Genomic DNA, 26129 nt, shown 5'->3' with positions numbered 1-26129 from the left:
GGAGCTGGAGAAAGTCCAGAGAAGGGCAACTAAACTGATTAGGGGGTTGGAGGACCTTACCTATGAAGAGCGGCTGCAATCGCTCAATTTATTTTCCCTGGAGAAAAGACGTCTGAGAGGGGACATGATAGCAATTTATAAATATCTTAATGGGGATCTCAGCTTAGAAGAAAAGCTGTTCATTCGAAGGAATTGCATGAGGACTCGAGGACATACAATGCGATTAGAGGAGAAGCGTTTTAACCTCAGGCAACGTGGGGGGTTCTTTACTGTTAGGGCTACAAGATTGTGGAATTGTCTACCACAAGAGGTGGTTTCTGCGGGTAGTATGGTGACTTTCAAAAGACTCTTAGACTTACATCTCAAGGATCAGGAGATTGAGGGCTATGTTAGATGATTACAGTCACACACACCTACACAGGTTGAACTGGATGGACTATTGTCTTTATTCAACCTCACCTACTATGTAACTATGTATGTAAATTTAAATTTAAAACACTTTTAAATTATTTTCCGTAATTTTTATTCTTTTGGTTCTTTATATTATATGCTGTATTTCTTTCTCTTTTTAGTGAACACCTATACATACAGTATATAACACACCCATTTCTAAAAGTGACACTAAACTTAATATAGTATATACAGTGGGTACGGAAAGTATTCAGACCCCCTTAAATTTTTCACTCTTTGTTATATTGCAGCCATTTGCTAAAATCATTTAAGTTCATTCTTCTTCCTCATGAATGTACACATAGCACCCCATACTGACAGAAAAACACAGAATTGTTGACATTGTTGCAGATTTATTAAAAAAGAAAAACTGAAATATCACATGGTCCTAAGTATTCAGACCCTTTGCTGTGACACTCATATTTAACTCAGGTGCTTTCCATTTCTTCTGATCATCCTTGAGATGGTTCTACACCTTCATTTGAGTCCAGCTGTGTTTGATTATACTGATTGGACTTGATTAGGAAAGCCACACACCTGTCTATATAAGACCTTCCAGATCACAATGCATGTCAGAGCAAATGAGAATCATGAGGTCAAAGGAACTGCCTGAAGAGCTCAGAGACAGAATTGTGGCAAGGCACAGATCTGGCCAAGGTTACAAAAAGATTTCTGCTGCACCTAAGGTTCCTAAGAGCACAGTGGCCTCCATAATCCTCAAATGGAAGACGTTTGGGACGACCAGAACCCTTCCTAGAGCTGGCCGTCCGGCCAAACTGAGCTATCGGGGGAGAAGAGCCTTGGTGAGAGAGGGGGGCGCCCTCTGTACCTGGCACACAGGAGGGGGAGATAGATGGCGAGGGGTCTACGGAGGGGACCTCACTCTGCAACACATCATGGAGGCTATACGCACTTGCCAGGCTGCATTAACCTCTCAAATAGAGACTGTCAGGCTAGATCTCTCCATAGTGAAGCATGATATGCAGAAGATTCGTGCAAGGATTTCAACTGCAGAACAACGTATCAGTGATGTGGAGGATACTGTCACCCCTCTCACTGCTGATGTGAGATCCCAACAGAGGGATTTGCAGGACCATTCTACTAAACTTGGGGATCTTGAAGACCGCATGCGGCGGAACAATTTGCGTTTTATAGGCTTTCCGGAAAAATCTGAGGGCAGGGAAGTGGAGGACTTTCTGGAATCCTGGCTGAAAACTGTCATAGGGACTGAACACCTGTCCCCTCTATTTGCTATTGAACGGGCACATCGGGTCCCTATGCGTCCCCTCCCGCCTGGAGCACCCCCGAGACCCCTGCTGGCAAAATTCCTGCATTTCCGAGATAAGGAGCGTATCCTGAGGGCTGCCCGTAACCTTCCTGATCTACAGTTTAATGGCTACAAGATCTCTATTTTTTCTGACTACTCGGCCTCCACTCAAAAGCAGCGGACAGCCTTTAATGCGGTCAAGCGCAGACTCCGTGACAAGCATATGGAATACAGTATGCTGTACCCGGCTAAACTACGGATCCTCAATGATGGCAAAGCGCATTTTTTCCTCTCTCCTAAGGAGGCTTCCGACTGGTTGGATGGCTTAGGCTGATGGCTTTGATCTATCCCTGTGTAGGTCTGCCTCTGCTACTGATCGTGCCCTTCCCCTATTGGGCCTGCCGGACATCTCTTCTTGGTTCCTGAGCCCTGCTGCTACATTTTTCTTTGTTGTTTGGGCCTAGGACTTCCACGGAACTGTGGGATTTTTTTTTTTTTTTTTTCTTCTAATGCATTCACACCCTTATCCTGCTGTGTACCGTCACTGCTGTCCGGACTCTGGCTATCCCTGGCTCCCCCTGTACTTTGACATTTGTTTGTCTTTTTTCTTCCAAACCCCCTTTTTTTTGGACTCACCTTTTTTTTTCTCTAACCTTGTTTTTTGGACACTCTGGCATAGTTATGCCTTTTTGGGACACGGTTTTTGGGCTAAAGCTCTCTGCGAGTTTTTCTTTTGGGCAGAGAGCCGGGTTGGCGGGGTATGGGGTGTTTGGGTTTTTTGTTTCCTGTTTCCCTTTTTCCCTGTCTTCCCTTCCTTGTATTCTACTGTATTTGTCCAAGCACTGATGGTCTCCTTTATTTGCATTCAGGTCACGGCGGTCATGCGGCCCAGGTGGGTTCTCCTGGGATATTCCTTGCTCACACGCTCCTCTTCCATTGGTATGTATGCATTTGTTGGGGGGGGGGGGGATTTGCCCGGGGATACCGGCACATGCTGATATATTGTTTTTTCACTATGTACCCTCTAAGGTCATGTCTTTAAAACTGCTAACATGGAACGTTCGGGGCCTGAACTCCAAAATCAAACGTTCTCTGGTCTTTGATTATGTTAAACGTACAAAAGCCAACATCCTCCTTCTGCAGGAAACCCATTTATTGGATCCCAGAACGAGGGCGTTGAAACGGCCCCGTATTGCTCATGCTTTTCATGAAACGTACTCTTCCTTCTCTAGGGGGGTCTCTACCCTGATCACTAGAGACTGCCCTGTACAAATCATGGAGGTCAAGACCGATCGCTCTGGCTGTTACGTTATAGTGGTCCTTTCCTACTTGAACCAATTGTTCACAATTGTGAATGTTTATCTCCCTCCGCCTGTGGAGGCTCAGCGCCTGGACGCTTGTATGCGGGATGTCCTTTCCATTGCTCAGGGACATGTGGTGGTGGGGGGGATTTCAATGCTATGTTGGACCCCTCCCTTGACCGGCTGCATGGTTCTGTGCGCCCTTCACTGTCTCTTGCGGACTGGGCTTCTGCATATAACCTCCTTGACGTGTGGCGTTGGAAATATCCCACGCGGAGAGAGTATTCTTGTCATTCTAGTTCACATGGCACCTTTTCTAGGCTCGACATGTTATTTGTTGCTCCTGATCTCTTACCTAAAATGACCGCTGTGCATTACTTGCCTAGAGCGATCTCTGATCACTCCCCCCTGGAGTTGGACGTTATGGTGGCCAGACACCCGCAGCGGGCGGTCTGGCGCATGAGTGCCTACTGGTTGGTGGAACCGCCGGTGTCGGCCGAATGCACATCCGCTATGTCACACTTCTGGGGGGAGAATGGTGGGGAGACCTCGGACTTGGTCCGCTGGGATGCCTTCAAGGCTGTGCTGAGGGGGGCCTATATGAAGGGTGTCACAACCTTCAAGAAAGCCGTGGCGGCGAATGTTGAGGAAGCGGCAGATGCTTTTAGTGAGTCTGAACGGGCCTATGTGTTGGACCCTACCCCTGAGAATTACCGCCTATGGAATTCTGCACGACACACCTATGAACTTGCCCTTACGGAAAAAACGTAAAAGAGGCTTCTGTACCAGTCCCAGCGCATTTTTGAATCAGGCGATAGGAATGGTCGTCTCCTTGCTTTTTTGGCGCATCCCATTCCCGACCCTGTTACTATACCCATGGTGTATGATGGACTTGGTCGAACGTGCTCCTCTACGGAGGAGATACTTCAGGCATTTCTATCATATTACACTGACCTTTACATGTCTAGAGCCCACTATACTCCTCCTGAACTGTATGAATATGTGGATTCGATATCCTTTCGCAACTTGACGCGGGCACAAAGTGCCGCTTTAGAGGTGCCTATTACGGTGGAGGAGATTGAGCTTGCGATTAAATCTTTTCGGAAGCACAAGACTCCTGGCCCTGACGGTTTCCCGGTTGAGTGGTACCTGCCCCACGGGGAATTGTTAGTCCCGCGCCTGTCAGCCTTGTATAATGCCATCTATGACGCGGGTCACCTGCATGATTCGCTGCGCGAAGCCCTTATCGTCCTGCTCCCCAAACCGCATAAAGACTTGCAACTCTGTGATTCATACCGTCTGATTTCTTTAATTAACGTGGAACTCAAAATTCTTTCCAAAATTCTTGCTTTGCGACTCAACAAGGTGGTTAACGCCATAGTGGGGGTGGATCAGACGGGCTTTATCTGGGCCGTTCGGCATATACTAATATCCGTCGCTTATTTACCAATTTGCAGGTCCCATCCTTTTCTCCCCTACCTAGGGTCGTGCTCTCGCTGGATACGCAAAAAGCGTTTTGATTCGGTGGAATGGCCGTACTTGTTTTATGTACTAGAGAAATTCGGTTTTGGTAGGGTTTTCCTCACTTGGGTACGGATCCTTTATGACCAGCCCTTGGCATGTATCCGGGTGAACGGTTCGGTATCACAACCTCTACACATACATCGGGGTACGCGGCAGGGTTGCCCCCTGTCCCCGCTCCTTTTCGCGCTTGCTATTGAACCCCTAGCGCAGCTCCTTCGCGACTCCACGGAGATCCAGGGTATGCGTATAGGGTCCCTCGAGGAACGTGTGTCACTTTATGCTGATGACATGTTGCTCTATTTGTCGGATCCGCATTCCACATTGATGAAGGTCCTGGGTCTTATTCAAGGCTTCGGGGTCTTCTCTGGCTTTAAGGTCAACTGGTCCAAGTCTAGTCTGTTCCCGGTTGACCCGGACCTCCCCCTTTTTCTGCCCCCGGGATGTCCCTTGCGACTTACCGTGTCTTTCCGATATCTGGGCGTTATGGTACAGCAGCCTCTTTCCATGTATGTTCCTAATAATCTTCTCCCCTGCCTGACCCTTAAGTCTAAAATGGAGCATTGGAAGCATCTGCCGCTGACTCTGGCGGGGAGAGTGAACCTGTTTAAAATGATCATGCTCCCTAAGTTTTTGTACATCCTGGCAAATTGCCCTCTCTTTATCCCGAACCACTTCTTTAAGGAGGTGGATTCCCTCATTTCTGCATTTCTTTGGTATCCTAAGACACCACAGCTTTCGCTTAGAACACTTCAACAACCGGTCTCCCTGGGTGGCCTGGCTCTACCGAACCTGCGCCTTTATTATTATGCAGCGCAATTGGTGTATGTCCATGGGTGGCTCTTCCCTCAGAGGGGCAACGCGGCCATGGCTGCTGAGGCGGCGGTGGTCTCCTCTTTTGAGACCTTGACGAATCTTATTTACCGCCGTTCCGTTGCCCCCTTTGGGGGGACGGCCCTTTTGGAATCTTCTCTTAAAATTTATGCTAGATGTGCTGCCTTGCTGCAGGATTCTGAGGAAGGGTTCTCGCCTAATCAGCCCCTTTGGTTCAATCCCAGTCTCCCGCACTTCAGGCACTTACCAGATGCTACGGCTTGGGCAGGGAGGGGGCTCAAATATGCTCACCAGTTGTTTTCCGACGGAGTCTTCAAGACTTTCTGGCAGTTTCAGCTGGACTTTCAGACACCTGGCTCTTGGCACTACCGCTACTTACAGCTACGACACACGGCCGCGGCCCAGTTCGGTGCGGCCCCGGTGTCCCTGGCTAACTCCCCATTGGAAAAATAATTATTGGGCGACGTTCATGCCAAATTAACTAGCTCCTATTATAGTGCTCTGATTCGTACTGTGCCGTCCAGACTGGATGCCATTAGGGCCGGGTGGGTGAGAGATATTCCGGACTTGTCGGATGATGACTGGGAAGAGCTTTTACATACCTACTTTGTGACGGCAATTTCCGCCAGAGACAGGCTGATACAGTTGAGGATCTTTCATCGCACCTACTATACTCCTCGTAGATTGTTCCTCATGAAACACAGGACCCACGGCAGAGTGTCATAAGTGCAGTAAGATGACGGGTGATCTGCTTCACATGCTGTGGGGATGCGATAAAATTAGGCCTTTTTGGTCTCAGGTTACTGTTCTTTTGTCTGCTCACTTTGATCTCCCCAATGTCTGTAACCCCAAATGGTGCATTTTAGGGATCTTTGAGGAAGTGGGTTTGCGCTCTAGCCCAAAACAGTTCCTCAGATTATTACTATTCTATGCCAGGAAGACGGTGGTGATGCAATGGACCAACACGTCTGGCATTTCATTGAATCTTTGGAAGAATATGGTGAATCAGGTTCTTCCCTTGTACAAATTAACGTATGAAGCCAGGGGTTGCCCGGCTAAGTTTACTAAAATATGGGGAGCCTGGGTTGATATGGTCGAAACCTGTGCTGCAGAAGAGGCTTAGCCCTCCACAATGTGTGGGATGGAGGAGCGTGTGAGAATGGAGGGCCTGTTCCTGGAGCTGTGTGCCGCCTGAAAGAGCTGTGAGGTATAGTACCTGTTTTTCTTTTGCTGCTTGGACCTTTTATCGGAGCTATTGTATGTTGAGGATATCACTACATATTTGTCTTGATTACTTGACTTCCGTTGATCTTCCTTCCCCCCCCCCCCCCCTTCCCCCTTTTTTATTCCCTGTTAAAATGTCTTATGAGATCTCTGACACTCACCTTGCTTGTCCTGTTTTTTGTGCCCACATTGGGTACAGTGACCGCATTTGTAACCCCTTTTCAGAGGGTGATGTGTTCTCCTTTTGTATACCTGATACTTTAATAAAGTTGAAGTTTAAAAGAAAAAAAAACGCACATCAAATGCATGCAAGGAAAAACGCGCAGATGTGCAGTTTCTAGTGTGAATGGGCCCTAAGACTTAAAAAAAAAAAAAAAATTACTACAGACTTGTTTGTCTGAGCACACAGTGGTACTCATTGGCTTAGCGTTAATAAATATATAGTCTGCATTGTGGTTATGATTACAAAATATTTCCTTACTGTGGTTATCAGCTACTTCCAAAACTTCCTATTTCAGTGGCTTGGGAAGAATGATCAAGATATGTTGCGCACAAAAATAGGCATAATAATCTCCAGTAAAACACATTACTCTCTGAAAAATCTAGAAGGCAGCAGCTAAAAAATGATCGTGCTCAGAACCAACCTGTATAAAACGGCACGGGGTTTTGTGGCTCTACTTATTTTTTTCAACACATGGACGCAATGTGAGTTTTACAGATTATTAACTAAATATTGTTGATCACATTTCCAGTAGTCTTGTATTGCATATAAATATCAATATGGAAACATGTAACATGGGCGTGCCGTCTGGCGGCAACAGATGAAAAATGGACAGCAATGCATTCCTATGGACAAATGGATGTAAACGGAGGGTCATCTGCATCCATTACATCCATTTATTGAAATGGAACATAGTCCTATTTAGGTTAAAAAAATATGGACAAAAGTGTTATTTGGTGGCACTGATCATACTAATACAACCCACCTTGATTTAATTTTTATTTTTTGTGTGTTTTATTGTAACAATACTTTTATAGTTTTTTTTATAATATACATTTGAGGGTGGGGGGTGTTGATTTACCCAAGGGCATGTTCAGTTTCAAAGTGAAAGTTTTAAATGTCTAAGGCTAGCCATACATTATACAGTTTTCTTACAATTTTCTTTAAATTTACCTTCAACTATGTAGCGCAAAGGCCTGCCTAAATGGATACAAGTAAAAGTGTTGTTTAGCTTTGACCTCATATTATGTGGTTTATGGTAAATCTAACAGAAACTTGTACAAGAAAATTGAACATGTATGGCCAGCCTTATACAGCCTTTTTCAACCAGGGGGCCTTGAGGTTTCTTCAGGGTTGGCAAAATGCCTACAATTTGCCCAAAAATAGTTCACAAGCCAGCAGGTGGAACATGCCTGCCTTTTAGTTACACAAAGCTTCAGGTTTTCATTGTGTACCATTACAACCTTCTAGTTGCTGGCATCCTAACGACCAATGGCATCATCAGTTGATATGGAGGATGTCGGTCGCCCTGCAAAATTTTCTTGTATTCCCCTCTCCGTGTTGGGGTCACATTAGTTGAGTGATGGAAAAAACTAAGGGGGCGAAGAGCAACATTAGCATATTAGTCAGTACCAGTTTGCAAAAGTGTTTTTGATTTGAAAGAATAAATCCCCTCTAACATTGGGTGTCCTACTTGTGTGGATGGTGCTGCATTATGTAGAATTATTAGAATAGTTTTTACATTTTAGAATGAGGTGCCTCGAGACTGTCCATGATTTTTAAAGGGTACATAGACAGAAAAAAGTTTAAAGAGGTTGTAAACCCACCTCACAAACTTTTACCTATAGGTAAGCCTATATTAAGGCTTACCTATAGGTGCTATAAATATCTCCCAAACTTGCACCGTTTAGGAGATATATAGAGTGCATACTGCCTATGACGTCATCGGCGCAGGCGCTCTGAAGGAACGGCCACCCGTCCTTCAGAGCTCAGTGCCGTGAACGGCGGCTCTCGCGCGCAGGCGCGGGAGTGATGTAATTGCGCCTCCGGACAATCAGATGGCCGGAGGATGTGAACCTGGAAGCAGGACGGCCGGACATGTCGCCGTCCTGTCGCTGAGGTGGCGGCACGGCGGGGGCTTCGTTTTAAGGTAATACATAATGAGCTAGTATGCGATGCATACTAGCTCATTATGCCTTTCTCTTTACAGGGCTTTTTTTTCTCCTTTTTTGGGGGGACTTTACTTCCTCTTTAAGAAACACTGGGCTAATACATGCATTGTTGCCCCTTGTCTTCAGGTTCCTGCAGATCAGATGTGCGTGAGGTCTGGGCCACAGTTAAAGGCTTTATAACCATCACCTGCATCTACGACACATATCAATACAAGAACTTGGGAAGCAGCTGGTGCCGGCAGATATCAACAACAGAATGTGAGAATATTGTTCAGACAACAGGATTCAACCCAAGCATTTATAAGGAACGGGTCAATGTCTCACAAACTATGGATCATTACGGAACTGTTAATGTAACAATATTTAACTTACAACCATGGGACTCTGGTTTATACAATTGGAGAGTTTGGAGTGGAAGTGATTATAAAATTATACAGACTGTACTGCTCCAAGTAATTCATGGTAAGTAAAAATGTGCTCATAGAAAAAAAAGATTGTTTTATTCTATTTGTGGAACCATATAGCAAAAGTCTTTTCTATTTAAGTTTAACTTTCTCTAAGTCTACACCTAAAAAAGGAAAATAACACTTTAACTCCCTCCTCACCTAGTGGAAGTTTTTTTTTCTTGTTTTTTTTTTTTTTAAGGAGCAGGTAGCTAGTTTTGACAGGTACTCGCTCGCACTAGGTGATCCCAGTGGAAGTCCACTCCCCACACCCGCATCTTCCTGGGATGTGTCACAGGTTCCAGGAGGCTGCGGGTCCATTCATAAAGTGCAGCACGACTCGTGCATGAGCTGTGGAGAGCTGGCTGTGAAGCTGCAAGAAGTCACAGCTGGCTTTCCACAGTAAATATGGTAGTGCCAGGGACCTGAAGACCAGCGAAGAACCAGCCCAGGTGAGGACAGCAATGTATCCCTGAACAAGTAAGTGCATTTTTAATAAAAGTCAGCAGCTATAGTATTTGAAGTACCTGATTTTATTTTTATTTCAGCCTAAGAACATTTTTAAATTACTATGCCTCAAGCAACAATCTCACAGACTAGGGTTGAGCCAAATAGCGGGGTATGGTTTAAGGCAGGTTCACTGAACTGTACTGAAGTTAAGGTGCCAAATACAAACCCTTATAAAGTTATTGGGAGCAAAATATTAAAGTGGAAGTTCACCCTAATACTAAAAGCTTTAAATCTACTGGCATCCACAATCTAAGACTAATCTATCTAGCCCTGTAAAGAAGAAATCGCTATATATATACCTTTTCTGAAGCCGATCCGGTCTGGTCTCCAGCGGCGGAAGCTCCGCAGAAGACTCAGCCAACAATGGCTGGGAAATTAATGGGAAGTGATATCACTCATAGAGGTATTAAGGGGCTTTAAGAGATTTCTTCTTTACAGGGCTAGATAGGTTAGTCTTAGATTGTGGATTCCAGTGGATTTAGAGATTTTAGTACTAAGGTGATTTTTCTACTTTAAGAACCAGTAATGGCTTTTTTCTAGGCTGAAAAGCAAGGGATTGTGAAACAGATGGCATGGGGGGCAGGGCACTGCCCTGGAGACCAAGTACCAAAGCATTTTAATTCTGTGTGGCAGGGAGTAGCAATAATAATAATGCTTAAAGTGGAACCTTAAAAATGCAAGTTTCTTTCTTCCTTGTTATTGTAAACAAAGCTGCAGGGGATTCCTTTCATCCATTCCTAGATAAGGGTCTGACATAGATGTAAAAAAAAAAAAAAAAAAACAAACACACACCACATGTGCCCCCCCCCCCCCCCAAAAAAAAAATACACACCAAACCTTTATCCTTGATAAGGGTCTGGTATGGATGTCAAAGAGGACCCCGCACAAAAAAAAAATGGCTTGGGGTTTCCCCCAAATTACATAAAAATAATCTTAACCGAGCATGTAGACTTGCAAGCCAAGAAAGGAAGGGGGACCATACGAAGCCACATGCCCTTAACTTGGGAGTTTACCTTGCCAGGGATACCTCTTCCCATGTCAATGAGGAGGGGCCTACTCATTCACAAACATAGTGTAAAGCATAAACATACAAAACACTTTTTAAACGTTTTTTCCCCACACAATGTAAATCCATCATCAATGACCTTGTCCAGAAATGCAGATTTATGTCATTTATGATGACTAATGCCCACTGAAAGCCAAAGGGAAAAGAAAGGACAATCAAATGACACTTCAGATCCTACTGCTACACTTGCCACAAATTACATATATAATATATAATCCCTATTGTAAAATTTAAACAAAAGGGTGGGGTGTCTCGGGTGATGTCTTTGACCAAATATGACCATGGCACAAAATAAATCATAAGAACCCTATTAATGCTTTTACGGGCCACTGACATATGGCTGCAGCAGCAGGGGGGGGGGAGTGTGTATATAAGTTACATAGTTAGTCCGGTTGAAAAAAGATAAAAGTCAATCTAGTTAAACCAATAAACGGGGGGGGGGGGGGGTCATACAATACCAATTTACACAATCCTACACCCACAGCAAAGCATGATCCAACTTGCTCCAGCAGGGGAAAAATCCCTTCCCGATCCCCCAAGAGGCAATCGTATAATCCCCAGATCAAGTTTACCTATAAATGTCACAAGCCAACTGTTGGCTATAAAGAATAAAGTTACATCAAGTTCTTAAATAATCATCGTCCAAATAACCCATCCCATCCCACATGTACATGCATGTAAACAAACAAGTCGTGTTGGACATGTCAGTTGCACGCTGCATGTTACAGGGCAGGCGGCGGTGAAAGCAATAATTCTAGTCTCAATTTTCATAGTTAACTATAAACTGAAAACCTGTAGCTTTTAAAGCATTGCCTATGGAAACTTTAGGACACTGAAGTTTCTCGACATTTCTTGGGCATACGCAGTCTTTATGCTTGATATGCAGACATCCCAACCTGCAAAAACTCATTTCAGGGAGGTGCCCCCCCCCTCCACGCACGCCGCGGCTGCCCCCCACGCACGCACGCCGCCACCACAGCGCCCCCCCTTCCCAATTTAACACAACCAGAGAATAATGAAATAAAATGTAATTAGTATACCTGGTCACTGGTGCTGGTCCTGGCCTGGTCACTGGTGCTGGCCTGGTCACTGGTACTGGTGCTGGTAATGGTCACTGGTGCTGGTACTGGTCACTGGTGCTGGTAATGGTCACTGGTGCTGGTAGTGGTCACTGGTGCTGGTAGTGGTCACTGGTGCTGGTACTGGTCACTGGTGCTGGTACTGGTCACTGGTGCTGGCCTGGTCACTGGTGCTGGTACTGGTCACTGGTGCTGGTCACTGGTAATGGTCACTGGTGCTGGTAATGGTCACTGGTACTGGTCACTGGTAGTGGTCACTGGTGCTGGTAATGGTCACTGGTGCTGGTAATGGTCACTGGTGCATGTAATGGTCACTGGTAGTGGTTACTGGTGCTGGTACTGGTTACTGGCCTGGTCACTGGTGCTGGTATGGTCACTGGTAATTGTCACTGGTACTGGCCTGGTCACTGGTGCTGGTCACTGGTAATGGTCACTGGTGCTGGTAATGGTCACTGGTAATTGTCACTGGTACTGGCCTGGTCACTGGTGCTGGTAATGGTCACTGGTGCTGGTCACTGGTGCTGGTAATGGTCACTGGTAATTGTCACTGGTACTGGCCTGGTCACTGGTGCTGGTGCTGGTAATGGTCACTGGTGCTGGTAGTGATCACTGGTGCTGGTACTGGTCACTGGTACTGTTCACTGGTGCTGGTAGTGGTCACTGGTGCTGGTAGTGGTCCTGGTGCTGGTAATGGTCCTGGTCACTGGTACCTGGTGCTGGCCTCTGGTGCTGGTCTGGTCACTGGTGCTGGTCTGGTCACTGGTGCTGGTAATGGTCACTGGTGCTGGTAGTGGTCACTGGTGCTGGTAATGGTCCTGGTCACTGGTACCTGGTGCTGGTCTGGTCACTGGTGCTGGTCTGGTCACTGGTGCTGGTGCTGGTAATGGTCACTGGTAATGGTCACTGGTGCTAGTAATGGTCAATGGTAATTGTCACTGGTACTGGCCTGGTCACTGGTGCTGGTGCTGGTAATGGTCACTGGTGCTGGTAGTGGTCACTTGTGCTGGTACTGGTCACTGGTACTGTTCACTGGTGCTGGTAGTGGTCACTGGTGCTGGTAGTGGTCACTGGTGCTGGTAATGGTCCTGGTCACTTTTACCTGGTGCTTGCCTCTGGTGCTGGTCTGGTCACTGGTGCTGGTCTGGTCACTGGTAATGGTCACTGGTGCTGGTACTGGTCACTGGTGCTGGTAATGGTCACTGGTGCTGGTAATGGTCCTGGTCACTGGTACCTGGTGCTGGCCTCTGGTGCTGGTCTGGTCACTGGTGCTGGTGTGGTCACTGGTGCTGGTAATGGTCACTGGTAATTGTCACTGGTACTGGCCTGGTCACTGGTGCTGGTAATGGTCACTGGTGCTGGTAGTGGTCACTTGTGCTGGTACTGGTCACTGGTGCTGGTAGTGGTCACTGGTGCTGGTAGTGGTCACTGGTGCTGGTAATGGTCCTGGTCACTGGTACCTGGTGCTGGCCTGGTCACTGGTGCTGGTAATGGTCCTGGTCACTGGTACCTGGTGCTGGCCTCTGGTGCTGGTCTGGTCACTGGTGCTAGTCTGGTCACTGGTGCTGGTAATGGTCACTGGTGCTGGTACTGGTGCTGGTAATGGTCACTGGTGCTGGTAGTGGTCACTGGTGCTGGTAATGGTCCTGGTCACTGGTACCTGGTGCTGGCCTCTGGTGCTGGTCTGGTCACTGGTGCTGGTAATGGTCACTGGTGCTGGTACTGGTCACTGGTGCTGGTCACTGGTAATGGTCACTGGTAATTGTCACTGGTACTGGCCTGGTCACTGGTGCTGGTGCTGGTAATGGTCACTGGTGCTGGTAGTGGTCACTTGTGCTGGTACTGGTCACTGGTACTGTTCACTGGTGCTGGTAGTGGTCACTGGTGCTGGTAGTGGTCACTGGTGCTGGTAGTGGTCACTGGTGCTGGTAATGGTCCTGGTCACTGGTACCTGGTGCTGGCCTGGTCACTGGTGCTGGTAGTGGTCACTGGTGCTGGTAATGGTCCTGGTCACTGGTGCTGGTAGTGGTCCTGGACACTGGTACCTGGTGCTGGCCTCTGGTGCTGGTCTGGTCACTGCTGCTGCTCTCTGGTGCGTGCTGGCCTCTGGGTTAGGTGAGTTGGTCACTGTGTTGTGGCCGATCCCGTGCGCGCCACAATGCCTCCTGGAGTGGACGAATGCGGCTGAAGTAGAGAGCAAAGCCATTGCTTCCTCTCTGCCGCTCCTCCCACAGGCGGAGTGCATGTGATATCACTCCGCCTGTGAGCCGTCCTTACAGCAGCTCCGTTCTCACTCACTGCAGGCTGACTCATCATCAACATGAGTCATGACACTCAGTGACTGACACACAGCCGGGATATTGCTCTGAGCTCGCGGGTGTCCGTGAGCTCAGGGCGGAAACCGGGAGTCTCCCGCGACTTGCGGGAGACTTGAGATGTCTGGATATGATAGGAATCTATTTTCTTGGTGCAACCTGATTTTTTTTATTTTAGCAAGCATTGGGTAATAAATCATTATGCTAATATTGAGTGACATAAAAAATTTATACCACCACCATTATATTCTCCAGGGTCCCTGTGTTCAGAAAATATATGTTTTGGAGGTGTTTAATCTTCAGGCCTGGTTTTCAAATTAAAAACCGCATCAGGGATGCCAATTACCATGAGTGAAGAGTGTTCCATATGCTGAAGATTACTGTGTGGAAATCTGAACTCAACTGCCCCTACATACTCCCACAACAGTAATCCTAAAGGAGAAGTACAGCTAAAGCTCATTTGGCTGTACTTCTATGGATCATATATTATTTTGCACTCCTGTGACCAGTTTTCAGCAGATAGCGGGCTGAAGTCCGCTGTGTGCTGACATCTTGCCCAAGCCAGTCAAGGCTTGGGCAAGATCGCGACATTAGAGTTGGGATCTGCCCACATGCCTGAACAGGCACCTGGCTGGCTGCTCCTGTCTCCTCCACAGCTCGGCGCTCCAGTGAGGGGCAGGAGGGCAGAGCAGACAGCTGCTGACTGACACCCACCAACTCTCTCTTAGTTTTAGGCTGGATACAAACTATAAATGATCTTTAGAATTTTATCTTTAGATTTACCAAAACCATGTAATATGAGGTCAAACCTAAACACTTTCAATTTGTATGCACTGCGGTCAGGCAGGCCCTTGCACTACATAGTTGAAGGTACAGCTAAAGAAAACCAAACAAAAGTTGTATAGTGTGTATCAAGCTTATGAGGTGCCAGGGGAAAGATCAACCTAGGTTAGAATGATTCTGAAATTAAATTTAAAAAAAACCTCATAAGAGCAGATTCACGCGCCACAGCTATTCATCGAGTGCTGACTATATCTACCTCCATAATCAAATTGACTCCATCATGCAAGATTGTATCCAAATTATATATATATATATATATATATATATATATATATATATATATATATATATTTATTTATTTATTTTTTTTCCTCACAAAAGTGAGTACACCCCTCACATTTTTGTAAACATTTTATTATATCTTTTCATGTGACAACAGTGAAGAAATGACACTTTGCTACAATGTAAAGTAGTGAGTGTACAGCTTGTATAACAGTGTAAATTTGCTGTCTCCTCAAAATAACTCAACACACAGCCATTAAGGTCTAAACCGCTGGCAAAAAAGTGAGTACACCCCCTAAAGGAAAATGTCCAAACTGGGCCCAATTAGCCATTTTTTCTCCACGGTGTCATGTGACTCGTTACTGTTACAAGGTCTCAGGTGTGAATGGGAAGCAGGTGGGTTCAATTTGTTGTTATCTCTCTCATACTGGTCACTGGAAGTTGAACATGGCACCTCATGGCAAAGAACTCTCTGAAGATGTGAAAAAAAGAATTGTTGCTCTACATAAAGATGGCCTAGGCTATAAGAAGATTGCCAAGACCCTGAAACTGAGTTGCAGCACAATGGCCAAGACCATACAGCGGAAGATAGAAGAAAAAGAAATTTGGACTTTATTGGCACCGGTATTAAAAATGTATATTTTTATTGAAAAATCACAGGAAAACATTTGAAACGAAGACAGAAAAGAAATATACAAAATAACAGACATACAATTTACATACAATAAAATCAGGCGGCAAAGCCTCAAAACGGTGTGCAAATGAAATCGCACAGCCTACTAGGTAATTATAATTGTAACAACAATCACATATATCACAAAGTAACCTGTATTCATAAGGCAGCCATAGAGAGGGATGGTAACCGTCTCTGGAGGTCGTCTGTACAATGTGAATAAACAGATGTTGAGTTAAATCCCAGTTGCCCTACATGTTTCGCTTAACATAGTAAGCTTCCTCTGGAGCACGTGGTGTAAGCAAACATCTGAGAGGAGGTTCAGGTGATAAAACTTTGTAATGGACTGAGCCTGGTAGGTTACAAAGAGTAACGAGGGGGTTGGTCCCCATCGGGAGGGTGTATGTGTGGTCGTTGGACCTGGAGTAAACCTTTGCCTGGATATACCAGGGTCTTAGGCATATGAGGTGTACCCACCTCGCCTTCCTCTGTTTGGATTTGAAGGCCGTGGGGTCTTCTTCCATCTGGCCCTCTATTATTTCGTTACCGGGTGTCCATGACAGGGTGTCTATGATCCTATCAGGACCTATGTTATATGACGAACTAATTTCCATGTTATTCTTAGCATATGTATTAAGCAGTTTGCTCCAACCACAACGTACCGACCCCCTCGTTACTCTATCGAGGGGGTCTACTCCATTATCAAGGATGTGGCACCCATAATTATTCCTTTTTGCGCCTAGGTACCCTGCGACCTAGGAGCGCATATACAAACTATTTGAAGACCATACAGCGGTTTTAACGGGACAGGTTCCACCCAGAACAGGCCTCGCCATGGTCGACCAAAGAAGTTGAGTGCACGTGCTCAGCGTCCTATACAGAGGTTGTCTTTGGGAAATAGACATGTGATTGCTGCCAGCATTGCTGCAAAGGTTGAAGGGGTGGGGGTTTAGCCTGTCAGTGCTCAGACTATACAACGCACACTGGCATCAAAATGGTCCGCGTGGCTGTTGTCCCAGAAGGAGGCCTCTTCTAAAGATGATGCACAAGAAAGCCCACAAACAGTTTGCTGAGGACAAGCAGGCTAAGGACATGGATTACTGGAACCATGTCCTGTGGTCTGATGAGACCAAGATAAACCTAGATGGTTTCAAGCGTGTGTGGCAGCAACCAGGTGAGAAGTACAAAGACAAGCGTGTCTTGCCTACAGTCAACCATAGTGGTGGGAGTGTCATGGTCTGGGGCTGCATGAGTGCTGCCGGCACTGGGGAGCTACAGTTCATTCAAGAAACCATGAATGCCAACATGTACTGTGACATACTGAAGAAGAGCATGATCCCCTCCCTTCTGTGACTGGGCCACATGGCAGTATTCCAACATGATAACGACCCCAAACACACCTCCAAGATGACCACTGCCTTGCTAAAGAAGCTGAGGGTAAAGGTGATGGACTGGCAAAGAATGTCTCCAGACCCAAACCCTATTGAGCATCTGTGGGGCATCCTAAAATGGAAGGTGGAGGAGCGCAAGGTCTCTAACATCCACCAGCTCTGTGATGTTATCATGGAGGAGTAAAAGAGGACTCCAGTGGCAACCTGTGAAGCTCTGGTGAACTTCATGCCCAAGAGGGTTAAGGCAGTGCTGGAAAATAATGGTGGTCACACAAAATATTAAATATTGACACTTAAGGCCCAATTTGGACATTTTGACTCAGGGGTATACTCATGTAACACCCTACAAAGTAGGTGCTAGGTAAAGTATAGTGGGCCCTGGCTGCTTAACAGCAGGGCCATAATTTTCAGCTGGGCTGTCATGTCTCCCAGGTGCAGCTGTTGAGACTGGGGAGTCTCCCCACTGTGCTCCATGAGAGGGTTCTCATTGGGCAGTGGAGGAAAACCAGCCAATGGTGCACTCAGGCCTGTATCTACCCCAGAAAGGCAGATTCTGCCACACAGCATTCTGGGAGTGGATATAAGTTTGAGGGGAACGCATGACGCAGCGTCTTTGGCAGGAAGCAGAGTCCCAGGAGGGAGAGTATGCCTGTCTCTCCTCCTGTCAGCAGGATCGGGTGTCCCATGCGGCTTGCCTGAGGTGACAGAGGGCTGAGCTGAGCTGCAGAGAGGATACGGTGTAACGAGGACCAGCGGAGTTGAGAGGGGTCCAGTTTCAGGAAAGCATTCCGAGTTTGTGAGTACTGCAAACTGCCCCCTGGGGGTCTACCTAGAGAGAGAGGGGACCACTCCGGTGAAGGTCGTGGGGATCCAGGAGCTAGCTAACCGGTGCAAGAGTAAAAGTAAAGGGGGTGCAAGTGTTGACCCTGAAAAGAAGAAGAGAGGGTGGCAGTGAGTAGACCAGTGGCGTAACTAGAACCTTCAGGGCCCCGATGCAAGAAACCATAAAGGGCCCCCCGGAGAGAGCCCTTCCCTCCCAGCCTGGTGGCGGAACGCCAGGGCCAGTCGCAAGTGCAATGTTTGTGTGGTAGTTCTGCCATTGGTGTCAGTAGTTTTTTAATTACATTTTTCTACCATTTGCTTTATTCATTTTTTTTTTTTTTTGTTACAATATTATTTTTTTTAAATATTTTTTACAATTTTTTAGGAGAAATATCAGGAGTCTAAACAGACCCCTGATATCCCACCTTTGAGACACAGCTTTCCATCTCCTTCTCTGAAGCCTCATAGAAGCTGCACAGAATTAATGGATAGGAATAGCTCTGTACAGAGCTTCCTATTCATTCACATACTGAAGCATTGTAAAATAGACAGAGTCAGTGATTGGTATGGATCACTGACTCTCCATTCAGAAAAGGCTTCATCCTGACAGATTCCCTAAAGCAGCCAGTGGGAGAGGGGAAGCGGGAACCTTGCAGAGCTGTAGGGACGTAGGTGGGGCAGCAGAAAGAAGCTGCATAGGAGGAGCTGTGGAGGTAGCTGCATATAAAAGGAACCAATCTCTTCATTTCCCCCCCCCCCCCCGCTTCTCCTCCTCTCCCTCCCCCAGACATTCAGCGGCTGCAGGAGGAAAATGGAGAGAAGGGTTCCTCTATGTCGGTGTTTCTCCATCTTTTTCCAGTCAGGGCATCTTGAAAGTATTTTCAGTCTGGAGGCCCCCCAGTCTAAGGCTTGGTTCACATTACTCCGTGTCACAGAATACGCGCAAAATTGCACGTGTTCCTGACACGCAGACAAACATGCAGGGGTGTCATTCATTCTTAATGATACCCCTACACATTGGCAAACATGGTGCATTTTTTGCTGCAGCAGAATAAAAAAAAAAAAGGGAATTTTTTTTCCCTGCGTTTCTGTGGGGCGGTGAATTTGCTGCCCTATACACAGCACACAGATGCACAGATGTGAACCAAGGGCCTGTTTACATGTGAGGTTGAGGGGTGGTAAAACCACACACTTTAACTGCGTTTTTACCAACCCCAGCTATTCACCCTGTAGTTGCCGAGACAGCAGCAGGGTGGACACATGCTGTGGCTGGTATACCCCCTGGTGAATGGGGCGGCACTACAACCACCCCGCAATTGTGTGCATTGTACACAGTTACAGCATAGTGATGATGTATTAGGGCAGGGGTGGGGAACCTTTTTTCTGCCAAGGGCCATTTGGATTTTTGTAACATCATTCGGGGGCCGTACAAAATGTATGCATAAATGTAATAGGCATTGCTTTGCGGCAAAAAAACGCTGTAAAAAATTGTGTGACTTTGAGGTCACAAAAGCGTGAAAGAGGCCTTCAGTAATCAAGGTATAGTGTGCCCCCTTCAATGCACAGTGACCACAGCGTGCCCTCTTTCAATGCAGACTGACCACAGCGTGCCCCCTTTCAATGCAGACTGACCACAGCGTGCCCCCTTTCAATGCAGACTGACCACAGCGTGCCCCATTTCAATGCAGACTGACCACAGCGTGCCCCCTTTCAATGCAGACTGACCACAGCATGCCCCCTTTCAATGCAAACTGACCACAGCGTGCCCCCTTTCAATGCAGACTGACCACAGCGTGCCCCCTTTCAATGCAGACTGACCACAGCGTGCCCCCTTTCAATGCAAACTGACCACAGCGTTCCGTCTTTCAATGCAGACTGACCACAGCGTGCCCCCTTTCAATGCAAACTGACCGCAGCGTGCCCCCTTTCAATGCAAACTGACCGCAGTGTGCCCCCTTTCAATGCATAGAGACCACAGCGTGCCCCCTTTCAATGCAGACTGACCCCAGCACCACAGCGTGCCCCCTTTCAATGCAGACTGACCACTGCGTGCCCCCTTTGAATGCAGACTGACCACAGCATGCCCCCTTTCAATGCAGACTGACCACAGCGTGCCCCCTTTCAATGCAGACTGACCACAGCGTGCCCCCTTTTAATGCAGACTGACCACAGCGTGCCCCCTTTCAATGCAGACTGACCACAGCGTGCCCCCTTTCAATGCATACTGACCACAGCGTGCCCCCTTTCAATGCATACTGACCACAGCGTGCCCCCTTTCAATGCAGACTGACCACAGCGTGCCCCCTTTTAATGCAGAGAGACCACAACGTGCCCCCTTTCAATGCAGACTGACCACAGCGTGCCCCCTTTCAATGCAGACTGACCACAGCATGCCCCCTTTCAATGCATACTGACCACAGCGTGCCCCCTTTCAATGCAGACTGACCACTGCGTGCCCCCTTTCAATGCAGACTGACCACAGCGTGCCCCCTTTCAATGCAGACTGACCACAGCATGCCCCCTTTCAATGCATACTGACCACAGCGTGCCCCCTTTTCAATGCAGACTGACCACAGCGTGCCCCTTTTCAATGCAGACTGACCACAGCGTGCCCCCTTTCAATGCAGACTGACCACAGCGTGCCCCCTTTCAATGCAGACTGACAACAGCGTGCCCCCTTTCAATGCAGACTGACCACAGCGTGCCCCCTTTCAATGCAGACGGACCCCAGCGTTCCACCTTTCAATGCAGAAAGCCAGTGCACTTACCTGCAGTGGCGGCTTCTCCTCGAGTCCTCCCGCCTCCTCCTCGAACAATGGCATGTGTTCGCCTTTCGGCCAATCAGGAAGCGGGTCTCGGACCCGCTTCCTGATTGCCTAGGAGGAGGATCTGTGTAACAATAGCGAATTTTCATTCGCTATTGTCACACAAATGGGTGGGATCGGGGCGCACTGCTCTGCGCCCCAGATCCACCCTTTTCTGAAGCTTTTCTGTGACTCACACTGTCACACTGTGACTCACATTGTGCGGGCCGCAGGTTCCCCACCCCTGCATTAGGGGGTTAAAACAGGCGGTGAGGAGGCAACATATTGCCTTTTCACCGCCTGTCAAATGCCTCTGAAAAGCGATATGAGCATGTATCGCTTTTCAGAGGAATAGCATTTTCTTACTGGTACTATGAACAAGCTGTAAAAAAAATACACATATACATACTCATATATAAGCACATATACACACACACACACATATATACTGTATATATATATATATATATATAAGCATACACATATATAAGCACACACACATACATACATACATACATAATTTTGAGCACCAGCCGCCACTGCACACGGTATTGCACTGTAGGGGGAGGCAGAGAGCACAGCACACACTGTGCTTTCACTTTCCTATGTGAGACCAGCTCCCTCGGTGCCGATTTGCAGTTCGGCTGAGGATCGGGGAGCTCGGTCTCAGCTGCGCTTGCCGCTCCTTCTCTCTATACATACAGGGGGCCCTCTCAGGCCCCCTGCAGCATGGGGCCCGGTCGCCATGGCAACCCCTGCGACCCCTGTACGTCCGCCCCTGGTGTAGACCCTGTAGTGCAGAGAGGGTGCCTAGTGAGAGGACCCTGAAGCGTAGAGGGGGTGCCTAGTGAGAGGACCCTGAAGTGTAGAGGGGGTGCCTAGTGAGAGGACCCTGAAGTGTAAAGGGGGCGCCAGCGGTTGGGCCCTGAAACGTTAAAGTGTACAGCGTGCAGTGTGCAGTGTTGAGAGTTGCAGCAACACAAGCAGTTACAGGAGCTATCTCAGTCAGGAAAGACTGGAGGGAGCTGAATGCAGGACTTTTGAGCTACCCAGAGCGTCAAAAGTCAAGTCTAAGTACAATCCAGGACTTTTGAGCTGATCAGAGTGTCAGAAGTGAAGTTCAAGTACAGTTCAGCAAGTCAGTGTTTTTCAAGCGCCAGCAAGCGTTGGTCAGCATCCTGCCGACGTCAAGACAGCACTGAAAGGCATTTTCCCACAAAGTGTCCCAGTTGTACCTAGTTGAGCAAGAGGAGTATCCCACTCATTCCCTTCTCCCATTCCCAATATCAAATAAAAAAAACAAACCAAAGATGCCGGAATGGTCATTGTCCCCAATCTCACACTTGGGTATTCAGCTTAAATGGGCTGAAGGTGTTACCGGTAACCATGGCAGACCCACACCAGGCCCAATGCCTGGAAAACCTAATACACTCACTTTTTTTGCCAGCAATTTAGACATTAATGGCTGTGTGTTGAGTTATTCTGAGGGGCCAGCACATTTACACTGTTGTACAAGCTGTACACTCACTACTTTACATTGTAGAAAAGTGTTATTTCTTCAGTGTTGTCACATGAAGAGATATCATAAAATATTTACAAATATGGGACACTGTGTATATTGTAGGACTCCACAATACACCACATTGTGGGTTGTGGGAACCTTGCAGGTTTAGGAGATATTAATTATACCAACAGGTAAGCCTTATTATAGGCTTACCTGTAGGTAAAAGGTAAAAAGCAACGATACTTCCACCTTAAGTCATGGTTTAATTCTCCTATAACCTAGCACAGACGCCAGATAGTGTCATACACATGCTGTGGCAAAAAGTATACCTTCCAAGACCTGTAGTAGGCAAATTAAATCAGGCCAAGTCATAAAGGCGAGCCAAATGATAGCCTTGCAGTTGCTGTGTGGTATTCCTATTCAAAGGCTCCATTTTGCTGTAAAAAAAAAAAACAGGCATTCAAGAGGCAGCTGTATTACCTCCTAAATGCCTTTTAGCTACTGCTGTAAGACTATCTGAAAATAGATTCATTGCAGATTAGGACTGGGTTCACACTAGCTGCGACCACGGCTCACAGCAAGGGGTCCGGTGAGTTCCTGTTCTCCGTTTCATGTGCGAATCAGGTCCGAATTTTTGCCTGAATTCGGACCTGAAATGGACCAGAAGACGCACAGGATCCTTTTTCAGCATGGACCGCGGCCGCCCTGGAGGTGTGTGAATCGGGCTCTATTGAGAACAAGTCACCCTCTCCTGTCATGTGAATTGGATGCGGGGAAAACCCGCATCCAATTCAGATGAGCGTGAACCCAGCCTGAAAGACTGCTACAGATGTAAACGAGCCCTAATGGCTCATTCACATAGGATGGGCGGGGAGCGTTAAAAATAAGCAGTCCTGTCTGTATCTATTTCTATGTCAAGATATCTATGTTGGACGCTGTAATATTTTTCCATTCAAAATAAGAGTGAAACAAATATATTGATGTACACATTTTTCATGAGCTGTGCTCAAAGATCTAAGACTTTTTATATATACACAAAAGTCCCATTTCTCTCAAATATTGTTCACAAATGTGGCTAAATCTGTGTTAGTGAGCACTTCTCCTTTGCCGAGATAATCCATCCACCTCAGAGGTGTGGCATATCAAGATGCTGATTAGACAGCATGATTATTGCACAGATGTGCCTTAGGCTGGCCATACACTATACAATTTTCTTATTCCATTTCCTTTAGATTTACCTTAAACTATGTAGTGCAAGGGCCTGCCTGACTGCATACAAATTGAAAGTGTTTAGGTTTGACCCTATATTACATGGTTTTGGTAAATCTAAAGGAAAGTTGAACAAGAAAATTGTATAGTGTATGGCCAGCCTTACCCGCTCACCCACACAACGCCATACACGCTGTCTGCCATCTGCCCTGTACAGTGAAAACCGGAATTCATCTGTGAAGAGAACACCTCTCCAAAGTGGCAGACGCCCTCGATTGTGAGAATTTGCCCACTCAAGTTGGTTACCGCGATGAACTGCAGTCAGGTCGAGACCCTGTTGGGATCAACATCATGCAGATGAGCTTCCCCGAGACGGTTTCTGACAGTTTGTGCAGAAATTCTTTGGTTATGCAAACCAATTGTTGCAGCAGCTGTCCGGGTGGCTGGTCTCAGACAATCTTGGAGGTAAACATGCTGGATGTGGAGGTCCAGGGCTGGTGTGGTTACACGTGGTCTGCGGTTGTGAGGCTGGTTAGATGTACTGCCAAAGTCTCTGAAACGCCTTTGGTAGAGGAATGAACATTCAATTCACAGGAAACAGCTCTGGTGGACATTCCTGCAGTCAGCATGCCAATTGCACGCTCCCTAAAAACTTGCGACATCTGTGGCATTGTGCTGTGTGATAAAACTGCACATTTTAGAGGGGCCTTTTATTGTGGCCAGCCTAAGGCACACCTGTGCAATAATCATGCTGTCTAATCACCATCTTGATATGCCACACCTCTGAGGTGGATGGATTATCTCCGCAAAGGAGAAGTGCTCACTAACACAGATTTAGACAGATTTGTGAACAATATTTGAGAGGCCTTTTGTGTACATAGAAAAAGTCTTAGATCTTTGAGTTCAGCTCATTAAAAATGGGGGCAAATACAAAAGTGTTGCGTTTATAATTTTGTTTAATATATTTATGTAATATGTCATTACAAGTTACATTTTATATGACTCCTTGTGTGTTACAGGGTTGCCACCCAATATTCATGTTGCCAGATTCAAACTTCATGAAATGGCAGCATTACATTGTGAATATCCATTGAACATCAAGAAGTCCAAATTCTGGTCTAAGAAGATTAATGAAAAGAAATCTTCATGGGTGGCCCATTCAAGTGGAAACATAGGCACAGATTATAAATCAAGAGTTATAGCCATCAATGATGAACAGAAGAAAAGACTGACAGTTCAATTCCAACAGGTGGAACTCTGGGATAGTGGTATCTATCAGTGCGTAGAATCCAGCAAAAAGGCCATACTGACTGAAATCTTACTGATAGTTACCATGGATAATGGTAAGTTAAACAACATACTGATATTGTTTAACCACTTCAGCTCCAGAAGATTTACCCCCCTTTATGACCAGGCCATTTTTTTGCAATACACCACCTCATTATTTTTTAACTGACAATTGCGTGGTCATGCGACACGGTACCCAAATAAAATGTATGCCTTTTTTCCTTCAAATTGAGCTTTCTTTTGGTGTTATTTGATAACCGCTGCATTATTTCTTTGCGCTATAATCAAAAAAAAAAAAAAGACCGACAATATTGAAAATAAAAAAACAACAACGTTTTTTTCACTTTCTGCTATAAAACATCCAATAAGAGAAAAAAAAATCTTTATCAATTTAGGCCCATCTGTATTCTGCTACATATTTTTGGTAAAAAAAATTTCAATAAGCGTATATTGATTGGTTTGTGCAAAAGTTATCGCATTGCCAAACTATGGGATATATTTATAGAATTTAAATGTATTTTTTTACTATCAATGGTGGCGATCAGCGACTTATAGCGGGACTGATATTGTGGCGGAAAATCAGACACTGACACTTTGACACTTTTTTGGGAACCAGGAACACTATTAATATGCACTATTACTGCAGTAACGACACTGTCTGGAAAGGAGTTACCATCAGAGGCGATCAAAGGGTAACTGTGTACCTAGCCTGTGTATTATTACAGTGTGGGAGTTGCTTTTACTAGGGGAAGACACGATTTCATGTCCCTGCTTTGCAGAGACACAGGATCCATGCCTTCCCTCCTGTTAGAACTGAAATCTGCCTTGTTTACATAGGCAGATTTCCGTTCTGCCTCTCTGCAGGATGATCGGCGGGTGCCAGCAGACAGAGTCTGCTGTGCCTGCCGATCGGCTCCCACTGCGTATAATCCCAGCGGGAGTGAGCCACCAGCGGTGCAAATTTGTTGCTCCTACCTGGAAGTGCAGGCTCACTTATATATACACGTGATTCTGCGCACAGCGGCTGCCCTGCAGCAGTAAAACTGCTATTGGGTAATTGGTATGTGGTTAAAGCTGAAGTTTAGGTAAACATCTTTTTTTTATAGCTTTAGTTACATAACTTATCTGTAATGAAGTATGGTAATGATGTTCAAGCTGCTAGGTTCTGTAGAAATTGTGACTGCTGGGCTGCCCT

At 46.5% G+C, this 26129-nt stretch overlaps 1 protein-coding gene across 1 annotated transcript in view; it reads left to right on the top strand.

Moving 5' to 3' along the window:
- Positions 1–7190: 7190 nt before the first annotated feature.
- Positions 7191–26129, top strand: part of LOC309547062 (uncharacterized protein) — a gene marked incomplete at its 3' end in the record, with an annotated part of 75496 nt that continues 56557 nt past the window's right edge. The window contains exons 1-3 of the mRNA XM_082246847.1: positions 7191–7302; positions 8896–9231; positions 24667–24990. Of these exons, the coding sequence (XP_082102973.1) occupies positions 7221–7302; positions 8896–9231; positions 24667–24990 (742 nt within the window). The 5' untranslated portion in view covers positions 7191–7220. The remainder of the gene's footprint in view (positions 7303–8895; positions 9232–24666; positions 24991–26129) is intronic.

The sequence above is a fragment of the Pelophylax lessonae genome (genome assembly GCF_965119305.1).
Source record: "Pelophylax lessonae genome assembly, chromosome: 2".
Taxonomy (NCBI): domain Eukaryota; kingdom Metazoa; phylum Chordata; class Amphibia; order Anura; family Ranidae; genus Pelophylax; species Pelophylax lessonae.
This window is presented reverse-complemented; position numbering and strand designations above follow the sequence as displayed.